Below are 12,963 nucleotides of genomic sequence, written 5' to 3' on the forward strand. Positions count from 1 at the left end.
TAACCTACAGATGGGCAGCAACAGCAAACTCTGCCTGGCACGGCAAGTGGGGAGGCCACAGCTGCTGCCACTGTGTGCAGCCCCAACGGAACGAGCCCAGAGCTGGCGCGTGGCCCAGGCTGGCAGCGCGGGCAGGTTACAAGCTTGTGCTGAGCATGGGAAAAGCGGCCCCTCACCCGCCCCATGGCCGGCACCGTGCTGCAACAACTCACAGTCCACATGGGGCTGCCTGTGCCTGCTCAGGACATCCCTGCACAGGCTATGAGTGGCTGCAGCAGGGAGTGCCAGCCGTGGGGCCGGGGAGGGGCTGCTTCTCCCCAGACTTCTCCCCTGCCCTTCTCCCCACCCCTTACCTGAGTTTCCAGAACAGGTGCTGCCACATGGTCCCAGGCCAGAAGCCCCTGCTAGGGCTTCCGGTTGTGGGGGGCGGGGCTAAGCAGGCCCGGCTTCCCCTGGATCCTACTGCCCCTGGTTCCTGTCATTTTTGACAGGAACCAAAGCCAGATAAATATTAATTTTCTAAATTTTTTAGGGGCCCCACAGGCCAGATAGACCCGTGGGCCGTATTTTGCCCACGCCTGACCTAGTTGGTCTGCTTGACCCAGTAGCAGGACCAGGGTAACGAGAAACTCTTCCAATTTGCCATGCCCTCTAACTGCACCATCCCAAACTAGATTCTAAAATAAAAGAAAGGCTCTTTATACTACGCCAGCATTGTCCATACATTTCAGAGACTGAAAAAGTATCTGAAACTACATATTTGCTTACATAACAAAGGGGGATTTCGCCTGCATAAGTGAAAGCATCGATAGGGTGTTGTTAATATACAAGGATTTACATCAGCTCTTATCTGCATATTTGACAGCCTGTGCTTGCTCAAGTGCTTGCTCAAAGAATCTGCATTGCTGACATCTGGGTCTTAATGCCCCAGGGCCTTCTTCTCTGTATAGACTACACCATTACAGTAATTTGTGATCCTTGCCAGGACTGTGATGCAAGGGGACCCTGAAGGTAAGAAAAAAATATTTTACAAGTAGTGTTGTGTGTGAACCTACCAACCACATCACAGCTAGGCTGAAATAGTTGTGTTTCAGTGTGACAAAGCGTGTGTTATGGTTTGGGCAATCCTCCAGGATGACAGAAAATAGGCCCTAAGAATCTAAGTCTTAGAACAAACCAAAAGAAAATTAACCATTTGTGGCATAGGGACACTGAAGTGCTTAGGGCTGTTTCGGATTTCTGTAACTTAGACTTATCAAATAGAAAAATAAAGTGAAAGTAAAGCATTATAGATCCCATTCAATCGTTTCAGTAAAATGAACCTCCCTCTAGAACTGCTAATATTTCCTTTGGCTTTTCTCAAACAACAGGTGAGCGATGGTTGGGGATATGGAAATTATCAGTAAAGGTTAAAGTTCTGCACTCCATCCCAAAATCCACTGCAAACTATGCAGAAACAAACACCTTAAAATGACTTCAAGAATGGAAAATAATTGACTTAAAATGTTCATTTTATAGTTGATGTCCATTTGGCACTGACAATGCTTTGGAACATACAACAGACACATGGAGGAATTTTGCACTTAAGTTCCAAAGATGTTACAGTTTTGGCCTTTTAACTCCCTGGCCAACAGGCTTTCTAATTATATTTGATGAATGGGGCCTTGATTGGGTGGGGGGGACTGTACACAAGCTGGGAACACCAACTGTGGGAGAGAAAAAAGTTACGGTGGGCAATTATTCAGTTGAAAAAAAAGTTTCTACTGAGAAATGAAACCATCAACACTGGACTTGGGGGAGCAGGATAAAGGTGATCAGGCAAATATAGCAAGTGCTCCCTGGAAGGAGTGGTGTTACTGTACCATGGGGGCAAAGCTGGGTTTCAGAAATAATCCTAGCCAACAAGAAGGGAGGGCAGTAATTCTGGTAATATGATGTGACGAAATCTAAAATGTGGTGGGATAAGTAAAGAAGAGTTCTACTAGTAACAAATTAACGGGGTCAGGCACTAACCCTACAAGGGGCTGATAAGCCCTGTCAAGACTGAGGCTGTTTACTGTATAGTATATTAGTGGGGTGAAGGGGGCAGGGAGTGTGGTAAGGGTATAAGCTGACTTTACTTGCTGCGTATTATGTAAACTCTGTACTAAATATATTACTCTCATCACCACAGCCCCCAAATGCTATGCAAACATTAATGGATTTATTTTTACAGCATCCTCGTGAAGTAAAACTGACTTTAGTTTACTCATTTAACAGATAAGGATCCAACAGCAACCCTGAGGCCAAAATTGACAATGTTCACTCATTTTAAGCACTCAAATTTTGATGCCCAGGGCCTTATTTTTCTTAGAGATTGTGGGTTCTACTTACGTTTTGCAGAAAAGTATTCTCCAATGGTTACAAGCTTCTGCCCTGTCTGCTTAGCTTTTATTCCTTTTTTGTTTCTACCCTCCTACCTTGTCTGCCTTAGGTTCCTTTTCCCAACAACTTTCATGAATTTTCATTTGGAAAAATCAAAACAGTGTTATATGGAATTTGTTCACAACTTTAAAGTGGCACTCTAAAGGAAGTATTTTGATCTATAACCAATTATTTCTCTGGCAAGAAGAAATTACTGATCTCAAAAGTTCACATTTTTAATCTCTGCTCAGAAGTCAGTGTTGCTGTAACTTGCTGTACCGTGTTACTTAAAACACTCTCCATATCTATATGTACACAATAATACTTACTCTATAAACCATTTCTGTTTCATCCACAGAATTAGTGAAAATCAAGGTCTTCTGAGCATTACTAGGGGTGAAATCCAATATCCTGAGTAATACAGAGATTTTGTCACAGTCCAAAGAAAGGTGCACTACCTGTTAAAGTGACAAAATTAAGTTAAGTTAACTGGGACAAAAAAATCTTGTCATTTTACTACAGTGAATCTTCTTCATAAGTACATCGCTTTTATACACTGCAATTACACTATCAGAATCAAAAAACGTAACTAGTAATGCCAGAACTCTAAGACACCTTGAGATCCTTCCAAGGGTGCCACTAGGTGCTACGCAATGTTAGTGCTTGTTTAGGTACACAAATATGATAAACTCCGGTATTTCAAATACTAATCCATGGTGCTAAAACATTCTGACGTTATGAGTTTTTTGAGTTCTCTGCAACAAAAGAATTGCTCCATTATTTTTCCATAGTCAAAAAATTGAATGAAAGCTAAGAGCCAGCATTTTCTGAGGGATGCCTTAAGTCTAATCATTGATTTAAGATCTGAGAAGTTCCAATTCAGAGACTGTACCCCAACTCCAATTGTCACTTGAAAAAACTACCATTTAAAAATCAAGCCTAGTACAAAAATTCTTCTCTCTGCACCCAAAAATATGTCGAGTCAAAAAGAAGACTTTTTTTTTTAAATCAACTAAAATGTCACAACTTTAAAGTCTTAGTATGGCCCAATCTGATCTGATTTGAGCTTTGTATCACTGGAAAGCAGACATATTTAGTTACACTTAGTACTTTGCTTGGCTGGAAGTGATAAACTCATGAGATTTTAATTTCATGACCTTGTTAGGTATAGAATTTTTTGTACTATACCATGAAGTGCTGGGATTCATGGTAATTATGACACCTGACTTTATAGTTTAAAAAAAAGTTGGAAATTTTTTTTGTATTCGTTTACCAATCTAGTACATCTGGAATAACTGCTCTGTAACAAAAGTGGTATATATAGTACATGATTACATGTACCTGATGTTTATTTGGGATGATGTGCATTACTTAGGGTGCTGACAAACATAAACCCTCCCCTCCCCACCAAAAATAGCACTTCAAACGCCATACGCCTGTGTGCTGAGCCCAACACATGCTCAGAAGAGGCATCAGGTTAGTTGGACCCGGCTCACCCAACACCTGTATACATGAGGTACTTTACTGGGGCTTTTTTGGCTCTTTTATCTAATAGATGATTGAATCGCTTTGGATAAAAACCCCAAAAAGCCCCACTGAAGTGCCCAATCTATACAGATACTACAGAGCTAGGTCAAACTAATGTGCTGCTTCTTCCAGTGAAGTGCATTTTTGTTCCCCCACCCCGCCGTCTGTCAGTGCCCTCAGAATTGTAGAAAGTAAGGCTGGAAGGGCATTCTGGTTGCAAATCACTAGTTTAGGCATTCTTACCTGTGATTACAATATAAGCATAATAAAAATGGTGAAATATCCAATAAATGTTCAAATCTAAAAACTAAGCTCATTCCAACCATAAAAAAACACTGCAAAAAGTATATAAGCATCACCTCTGTACGGAACACAAAGTATACAACTGAGGGGAAAAAAGCACAATTCCTGGACTTTTACCTGTTGAACATTTCCATATATGGATGCTTCTTCCATAGATGTTATCACAATATAAGGATCATTCATGAACTCTCTTGTTACATGTTCTATATGTTTATTCCAACGAGTTCCAACAACAACAATCTGACGTGGTGCAGATTCCCTCCCTGCAACAGGGATTGTTTTCCTATAATATTCTAGGATCATAAATACCTGTAAAAAGAGATTTTGTTTTCTTTTTTTGGGTAAACCCCTCTCTTATTCCAGTCTACAAACAGTAACAGTCAGTGGAGACTGCATTGCACCTAAGAAAGACCAGTCACACTGTACGTATAAGCCAGAACCCATCGTTTCAAAAATGCAGGCTGCAAACATGCTGGGAAGTATATTTCATCTCAAGGCAAGGTAGGTAAAGGAAACTGAAGAGCAGAAAGTATGCATGGACCTGTTTTTTGGAGGAATTTTTTTTTTTTTAAAGAAAAATTTTTCATGTTCCAAGTCAAATCAGCCAAATCAATTCCAAATCCATGAGTCATTCAAGAACCATATGTGGCCATACTACCAGCGAACATCCGCCACCCCCACCTGGGGCTTCAGATGCTTCCAAATCCTTTGGTGGGCATCCTATGTGCAGGCTCAAGCCTGGAGATTAGGGTTTGGATGCCCCTGGGTTTCGCTTGCCTCAGCCATATGGCCACAAAAGCAAGCTAGAAAGAAATCTTCCATTTCCATAAAGTGAGTGTAAAGCCAAGATCTTTCTATTGGAAGTGAAAGCGGGAGGTTAAATATACATTACCTCCGCCCAGGTACTACCCCTTGCCAGAAAAGCGGTTATCCTCAGCAACTAGGAAAACTGCCTTGGTGGACATGGTGTTGAAGTATGCAGGGACCTTTTATACCTGCCATGAGGCACTGTGCTCCAGGTACTGTTAAGGCAAAAGCCTCAGATGAGCTGCTTGAGGTGCACACTAAAGCACTCACAAAGTATATATACATAAAAAATCCTTTGCACCCCCTTGATCCCAAAATAGCAGAGGGAGGAGGAAAGTGGGTGAAGCTTTAAGAAAGCAAAACTTGCCCACTTCCCCACATACCTCCTCCCAGCACCAGGCTGTCACTGAACCAGGACTAGACTTGCCTGCAGTCAGCAGAGCTACTGCTCATCCAGGAATAAAGGCTATGGCTCTACTTGCAATGGGGAAGGTTGGTACCACTCCCATGCTAACTGACAACCTTGTTCGTGGGGGAGTACAGGAGGGCTGCAGCTTTGCTTGCTGTGCCCCACTATGGGTGGGAGGCTGTCAGTTAGCAGGGGGCTTCTATTTCTCCCTTGCAGCAGAGCACATCACAGAATGCCTTCACTTCTAGTGCATTACTTTTACTGATACAGATACACATCTCCCTATGACCCCTGTGTGTCAGGATCAGTTTGAATAGTCTCTACTGACCCTGCAGCAAAAAGACTTAGTCTGTATGACTTGTAGATGGGAAAGTAATCTTGGTTCAAGCTAAATTCTGTCTTCCATTCCAGGGGAATGGAGAAGTCTGCCTACCAGGTAATCAAAAGAGATCTCAGGGGAAAAAAAACTGAAAAAAAGTTTTGTACAGCCCCGAGGAAAAAGTGTCTGCATCACACCAATCCCATGAGTTACGTTTTCCCTTTCTGCTCTGAGACATTAGACACCATGTTAAAAGCAGCATGGAAAAATCAGTTCTTAAACTGCTCCCCATCCCAGTTTCCCAGGTCTCTTTTTAAGTCTTGCAAACCTCTTAAAGTCTTTCTTCTTTTTTTTTTTTTGTTTTTTGGTAGGGGGGTTAACTTTTGCTAAAATTTGGACAATCATATCATGGGCTAGAGTCCTGTTTTATACTGAGGTCATATTTATAACAGTTCCCTGTCCTTCTAAATATGTAAATTATAACATACAGTAGAAGCAACATAAGACAACCTGAACAAATCTCATACTCACTTGTTTGCTGGCTTCTGATAACAGTACCTCAACCTCATCAAGAACAAGATGGCAAAGTCTAAGTAATAACAAGCTATGGTGTTCAAGCAGTCTTAAAAGGCTGTATGGTGTGGTTACAATCACTTCACCTGCATGGTGGAAGGAAAAAAAAAGCTGGCAACACTTCAGCTTTCATTTACGAAAGCACTGTTATCAATTCTTGTTGTTTTACATCATGTGCTTTGGTCATTTTATTTTTACATTAAAAATAACAAAATAAACAAAAAAACCAGTTCCCAGGAACTGGAGTTGAAGACAATTTTGTCCAAATGCACATTTGTATCCAAAAGGAAGCTCCAAGGCAGGAGCACACCCAGTGATTATACGCACATGGACAACCATTCAGAAGGAATCTTTTTAAAGAATTTTATACGGACATTGGGATATACCTTTGGTTCCTGATTTAACTTGTCTGTGATATTTAGGGCACAAAAATGGCTAAAATTGCCCTAAATGGCAGAACAGATAATGCTGCATCTCCCGATCCTGCTTTCCATGCTGGGACTGAAATGCAACAAATTCAAGTAACAGTACAGTATCCTGTTTCTGTTTCCAGCCCAAAGTTAAGGAGGTGGAACAAACCCCCCACACTTGAAAAGATACTTTCCACACCTCTTCTCTTCATATAACTAAAGATTCAACTCATTAAGTAAAAAAATGAAGCATTCAACATCTACAAACTCCTGTTCAGTTTGCATAACTTGGTAGATGGTTTTGGAAAGGGTTGCAAGTCAGAGAATAGGAATAAACAATACAAATGTAGGTCTACAGAACTCCCTAACAGTACCTGCTTTAAAAAAAAAAACAATAATTTTGGGAAACAAGTCTAGAAATGCGGGCCAAGACATGCAGCATGTAATCCTGTAATTCAAATCTGCTGAAATGAATAAATACAACTGATTGTTATACAGTCATGTCAAGCATCACTGTATGACAGGCCTACCAATTAAGAAACAAGATATAAAACTAATGTCAATCAAACCCTGAATTCACTCACAAAATACATCACAAAGAATATACATTACAGAAGTATACACAGTTAACTGGCAATTTTTAAAAAGCCTCTCACGCTGCCTCAGCAAAAAGCCATCAATATTTTAATTTCAGCTATCAACCCAGGGTCAACAAAAATATATTTTTAAAATGCAATATATCAATACTCTCAGCCACTATCTTTTCTTATTTCCAATTACTTATACTCTTTGCCATTTGCCTACCGATAGGAGTTAGGTAGATTGCCCGTTTGTGATTCGGCAGTCTCTTGTCCACTTGAATGTTTTAAAACTTAACATTCTAAATTGTATATTAAGCTAATAATATGCACTTATAGGGCCCTAAGAAAATTGTGATTTTGCAGACTGTGTGGATACCGAGAAATCAGCCACACATCACGATTTTTAATGGTCAGAGGCTGTGCCAGAAAAGCCCACAAAAGCACAGGTTTCCCTCTGCAGGCTGGCAGCATTCCAGCCTGCAAGGGGAAACCTGGGCTTTTGCAACTCCAGCCTGCAAAACAGCTGCTGGGGACATGGCCAGGATGCAGCCAGGCAGGCTTGTAGGAACAGCCCCAGCAGTCGGATGAAGGTAAGTGCATGTGGGGGAGGGGAGGGAGTTTCAAGGGCCAGGGCGGTGCATGTGCGTGCCTGCCACATATGTGGCATGTGCAGGGGTAAGCTATCATTTTTCATGGAATATACAGCAACTCATTTGCCAAGATCAATGGTAGTTCCGTGAATATTCCATGAAAAATGATACTTTACCTGCATATGTGCTGTGAATTATCTACAAGAAACCCATGATTTTCTCAGGGCTCCCTACATGGCCCACAGGGCTCCTCACAGGGCAGGAAATTTGGCATCAAGGGAGTGGTGGCCATTAATATGGTGACTCTCCCTTCACCAAATTCCCCAATCCCAAACTCCACATTACTGGTTGCAGCCAGGCCACACCCCCTTTCACCCCACAGGGCCAGATTGCAGCTGAGCTGCTCCCTGCCCCCTTCCAACCAGCCAGAAGGTGCCCACTGCACCTGCCCTCATGCTGGATCAAGACAGCCAGCAGATAGACAGGGCACTGCCCATCCAGCCCACTGGGGGAAAAAGGACAAGTACCACTGTTTTACAATATTCTTCACATACTCCATACTGGAAAATAACTGCCTTGGTTTTTGTTGTACAGTACAATGGAGTAACGTAATTCCTTTTTGGCTACATCTGCATATCACACAGAACAGCCTAAACTTGGTCATCTCCAAGCAAGAATTCTACACTAATACCTCAGTTCATCAAGAAGTGATGTTTGTCTCTAAGGGCATTTATAGATGACACATTAAAGTGGGTTAAATGCCCTGTTGCACCACTTTAATGGTGTTGCTGTTTGCACGAGTTTGCAGATTCGGTGGTGTACAGGCAGCCCTCAAGTTACAATGTTTCGAGTTACGTTTTGCACTTACAACCTTTATAAATTTACACCGTCTCAACTTTACATCGCCAGTTTTGACTTAAAATGCCTGATCCAATGCAATGTCATGCCAGCAAACAAGTTCACTGCATTGCTCATCTTCCTGGAGAACATCTGTCTAAACTTCCTTGGACACTTTCTTTAAGAAAGCAGACAAGACTCCAGGAAAACCAGTAGCCAAGACTCCTGAGAATACCAGGACTCCAGCTAAGAACCAGAAAGTCCAACCAAGAGTCCTTCAGAAAGTCCAAAGTCACCTCAAAGAAGTCCTTCCGAATCAATGATTGTTATTTACAATATAAATATATTACTGTAGATATATTACTCATCTATAATCAAGTACAAAGTCCTGGGGTATTTTTGGTGAAAATAGTGTACTGGGCCTTGGTTCAGGAACCAATCCCCCATTTATAACCTTGTTTCTTATGAGAAAATTGGTTCCAAGTTACAATGTTTTGACTTAAGCCATGGTTTTCAGGAACCAATTGGGTTGCAAGTCCAAGGACTGCCTGTATTATGCATTAATTCCAGCTGCTGTAGCAAATTCCGAGGAGTTTTAGTTTGCTACCTTACAGCCGCAGACGGTATCACCAGGCTCTGTGCGGGTCAGGAGCTCTGCAGACAGCCCCAGCAGGCAGCAGCCTAGGAAGGGGGGCTGGACTTGATGATCTTCTGAGGTCCCTTCCAGCCCTAATGTCTATGAAATCTATGAAGGCAGGCTGCACTGAAGGAAAAAAGTGGCAAGCCTGATCTTTTTTTTTTTTTTTTTTTCCCTTCCCTGGAGCCTGCCTGCCTGCCTGAGCTGCAAAGGGGCCCAGTGTTTCCCTCCACAGTTGCAGTGCCCCCCCAGGACCATCCAAGCCAGATGCCTGCAAACGGGTGCTCCCTGGGGGCAGGGAGGGGAGGGAGGCCACCACCGCTATGGAGGGAAGCACCAACCAGCAGCTCGCTCTCCCTTCCCCGCTGCCAGAGAGGCAGGTAAGGACACAGGTATACACAAGACAGGGGCTGACTTCACTCTAAATTGAAGCAGTGCTTTTAAAAAAAAAGCACCACTTCAATTTAAACCTCCCGTGTCGTCTACAAATGCCCTAAGGTATGTAATTAGAGCATCACTTTCATAGAGTCTCAAACAGATTTGCTGCCTGTAAGAACTTTAGATTCACTGGCAGGATAGCATAGAGAATTTATCTACCTTTTAACTGAGCTCTTCCAAGTGCAAATAATCCATCATTAGTTGTAAATTTATGCAATTTCTTTAAAAAAAAAAATGCATCAAATTGGGATTTTAAAATAGCAGACTTAACACTTTGCAAAATCAGTTTAACCCATATCATTTTGAAACATAAACAAGCAATAAGTGATTCTTACATCCTTGTTGAAGTTTCATATTTTTGACCTCTTCGTTATTCAGTCCAACTAATAACAACAATGGATGCAACGGTCTGGAACATCTGCCGTATTTTTTCAGTAATTCAAAAATGAGTTGTGCTTTCTTCCATCCAGGACACACAATTAGTGTTGTTGGCTATATCCATACAGATACATACACACACACACACACACACACACACACACACATCAGTCTGCAGAATTTTAGTTTAGAATTAAAAAAAAAAAAAAATCTCAGGATGCTAGGGGTTATAATATAGAAAGGTTATTTAAGATAATAACAACATTTGATTAATCCCAAAAGGTTTCAAAAAGTAAAAGAGCATGTTAACCTATACAGAAAGCACTGTTCCCATTGAAACTTCAGGAACTATTTAACATAAAGCAAGAGTACACAATGGTGTACCACAAAAATAAAACCTTTCTTATTCATTGAACACTAAGAGGAAAATTCAGATACTTAAACATTTTATCCAAACTAAAATTTGGCCAAGACCCCAGGGTCTCCTTTACACTTCATTAAGTTATTTTTAAAAGATACAAGTTCCATAAAATGCTGTCAATGTTTAAGTTTCCCTATTGAGAACCTTCACATTGATTTAACTTACCTCCTTTTACTTTACAGTAGATCTAATTCAGATGCTAAGGCATTTAAAAACACACCTGAATAGCCTAAATTTTATAAGCCAATCACTGTATTTTAATTGAGACTGTATTTTCCCTTAAAATGGTAACACATTAAGAAAGTGAATGCACTTACACCAGGGGTGGGCAAAATACAGACCACGGGCTGGATCCGGCCTGCCAAGTGATTTCTGTCCAGCCCACAGTGGGTCCCTTGGCCCCACCTCTTAGCACATGCCACACAGCATGGAGTGCAGCCTGCCCTATTCCCAACTGTGGCTCTCAGGCACACTGGGAGCTGCAGTCCACAGGGCCAGGCAATGCATTGCCAGGAAACTGTTGTCCATTGCAGGGATGTGCAGCAAATGGATCCTGGCTCTGCCCCAGGCCTAAGCCCCCCTGCTGTCACCACCCCACAATCCTGATCCTGTCCCACTCTCAGATGCTGCTCCCTGCCCACCCACAGCCGCATCCCATTCATTCAGCCAAGTGCAACCTACCCACGGGGGGTCCTGGCAGTCTCCACAGAGACCCTACCCACCCATTCCATCCCACAGCCCCACTCCCCCACAAGGAAGTGTAAACAGCCACAATAGGGAACGAGGCTGGGTCAGCACCCTCCCACCTCTCCCAACAGCTCACCAAAACTTCGTAAGTGGCTCTCCAGCCCAAATAATTGCCCCTCCTTGACTTACACCATTCCCACTTGGCAATGACTTGTAGCAGCCTCTTGATTGCAAAAATGTAAGAATTGGTGGAATATACAACAGAGGATCATTTCCATGATGAGAGATGACAACTACATCACATCCACGAGCTATAGGTGGCCAACAATAAGACTGTGTGAAAGTAGGGCCTTGAAACTTATTCCAGAGAAGCTCCTACAAAAAGACAAATGAAAACTGCTAGATCAAAAAAATCCGTCAGTTTTTAAACGTTTAATTCTAAAGGTCCTCTCATAAGAAAACAAATGTTTAAATATTTCAAATAAGGAACATTAAAATAAATAAAATAAGAATTATTTTTCCTTGAGCACAATAGATACTATTTATTGCAGAAGCTTGTTTCACTGTTTTTTGTTGCCACTTCTGGATCAATTATATTGCTCACAAGGATGCATTCACAAATTTCCTTCTCTTAGATCCACATAAGCAGTAATTACGTTGAAAGTAAAAGTGGCAAACATTGTACATGATGGAATTACACCAACTTTTAAAATAGGTTTAGAAAAATTATTCTCCAAAACAAAGCCTATATATGCTTATATTTTTTCAAGCATTAACATACTTTGTAGAATGGCAGAAGGTTCCTCAGGGCTTATCTAAAAACTCATTTATTGGGAATCATTCTGAAGTCAGTTGCTAATGACATCCTTCTAGACTAATAAACCAAAATAAAACCCAAGAAATAATGTCCTGGTATGCAGTACCAATAAGAAAGGCATGAAGTATTGCAAGAAATAAGATGCCGAGTGGATTTTAAGTCTTTCAGCCATTAAAGAAGCCACACACACAAACCAAATTGACCCTTGATATGAAGTATGAAAAAAATTGTTGAGAAAATATGCTCAATTACAGGATCTTAAAAAAATAATAATTAAGGAGGAAGGATACTGCTTTTGCAAATATGAAAGTTCTGCCAGTTAATTACTTGGGTATTTTTCTTTATGTTTCTCATTTACATGATTGCAAGTAACTGCCTAGACTGCCCCACAGAAGGGGATAAGGGTCATCCATCCATTAATATGTACAGGGTAAAAATAAATGTGAATATTACCTTTTTCAGATTAACAAGAAGTGGTGCTGTTTCAAGAGATGAACAAGGTTCTATTTTCTTGTTAAAAACAAAATGTTGTTCTGCACTGACCTTTAGAAACTCCTAAAAATACATATATTTAGGCACTAAAAAGAAAATATTTAATACAAATCTCTCCTTTAATATACTACCCCAAAAGTAGCCATAATGTACATCTTGTATCAATTTTGCATTTCAAGAAAAGTAGTTACCATATTTACCTGGATCTAAGATGACTCCCCCAATAAGTAGATTCTACATATGAAAAACTTATTTTAAAATAATGTTCCAGGTATAAAATCTAATTATTAAGAGGTGTCTTAATACATCTACCTCACTGCTACGTGGGGGGGGG

At 41.1% G+C, this 12,963-nt stretch overlaps 1 protein-coding gene across 1 annotated transcript in view; it reads right to left on the reverse strand.

Annotated features, from left to right (window-relative positions):
- The window catches only part of TDRD12 (tudor domain containing 12), an 83,795-nt gene that overhangs the window by 43,397 nt on the left and 27,435 nt on the right, over positions 1-12,963 (reverse strand). The window contains exons 14-19 of the mRNA XM_019505281.1: positions 12,591-12,692; positions 11,510-11,695; positions 10,170-10,326; positions 6,300-6,427; positions 4,351-4,542; positions 2,733-2,861 (exon numbers count right to left, since the gene is read on the reverse strand). Coding sequence (XP_019360826.1) covers positions 2,733-2,861; positions 4,351-4,542; positions 6,300-6,427; positions 10,170-10,326; positions 11,510-11,695; positions 12,591-12,692 — 894 coding nt within the window. The remainder of the gene's footprint in view (positions 1-2,732; positions 2,862-4,350; positions 4,543-6,299; positions 6,428-10,169; positions 10,327-11,509; positions 11,696-12,590; positions 12,693-12,963) is intronic.

This window comes from Gavialis gangeticus, unplaced genomic scaffold (assembly GCF_001723915.1).
Source record: "Gavialis gangeticus isolate Ggan-Ray unplaced genomic scaffold, GavGan_comp1, whole genome shotgun sequence".
In the NCBI taxonomy this organism is placed as follows: domain Eukaryota; kingdom Metazoa; phylum Chordata; order Crocodylia; family Gavialidae; genus Gavialis; species Gavialis gangeticus.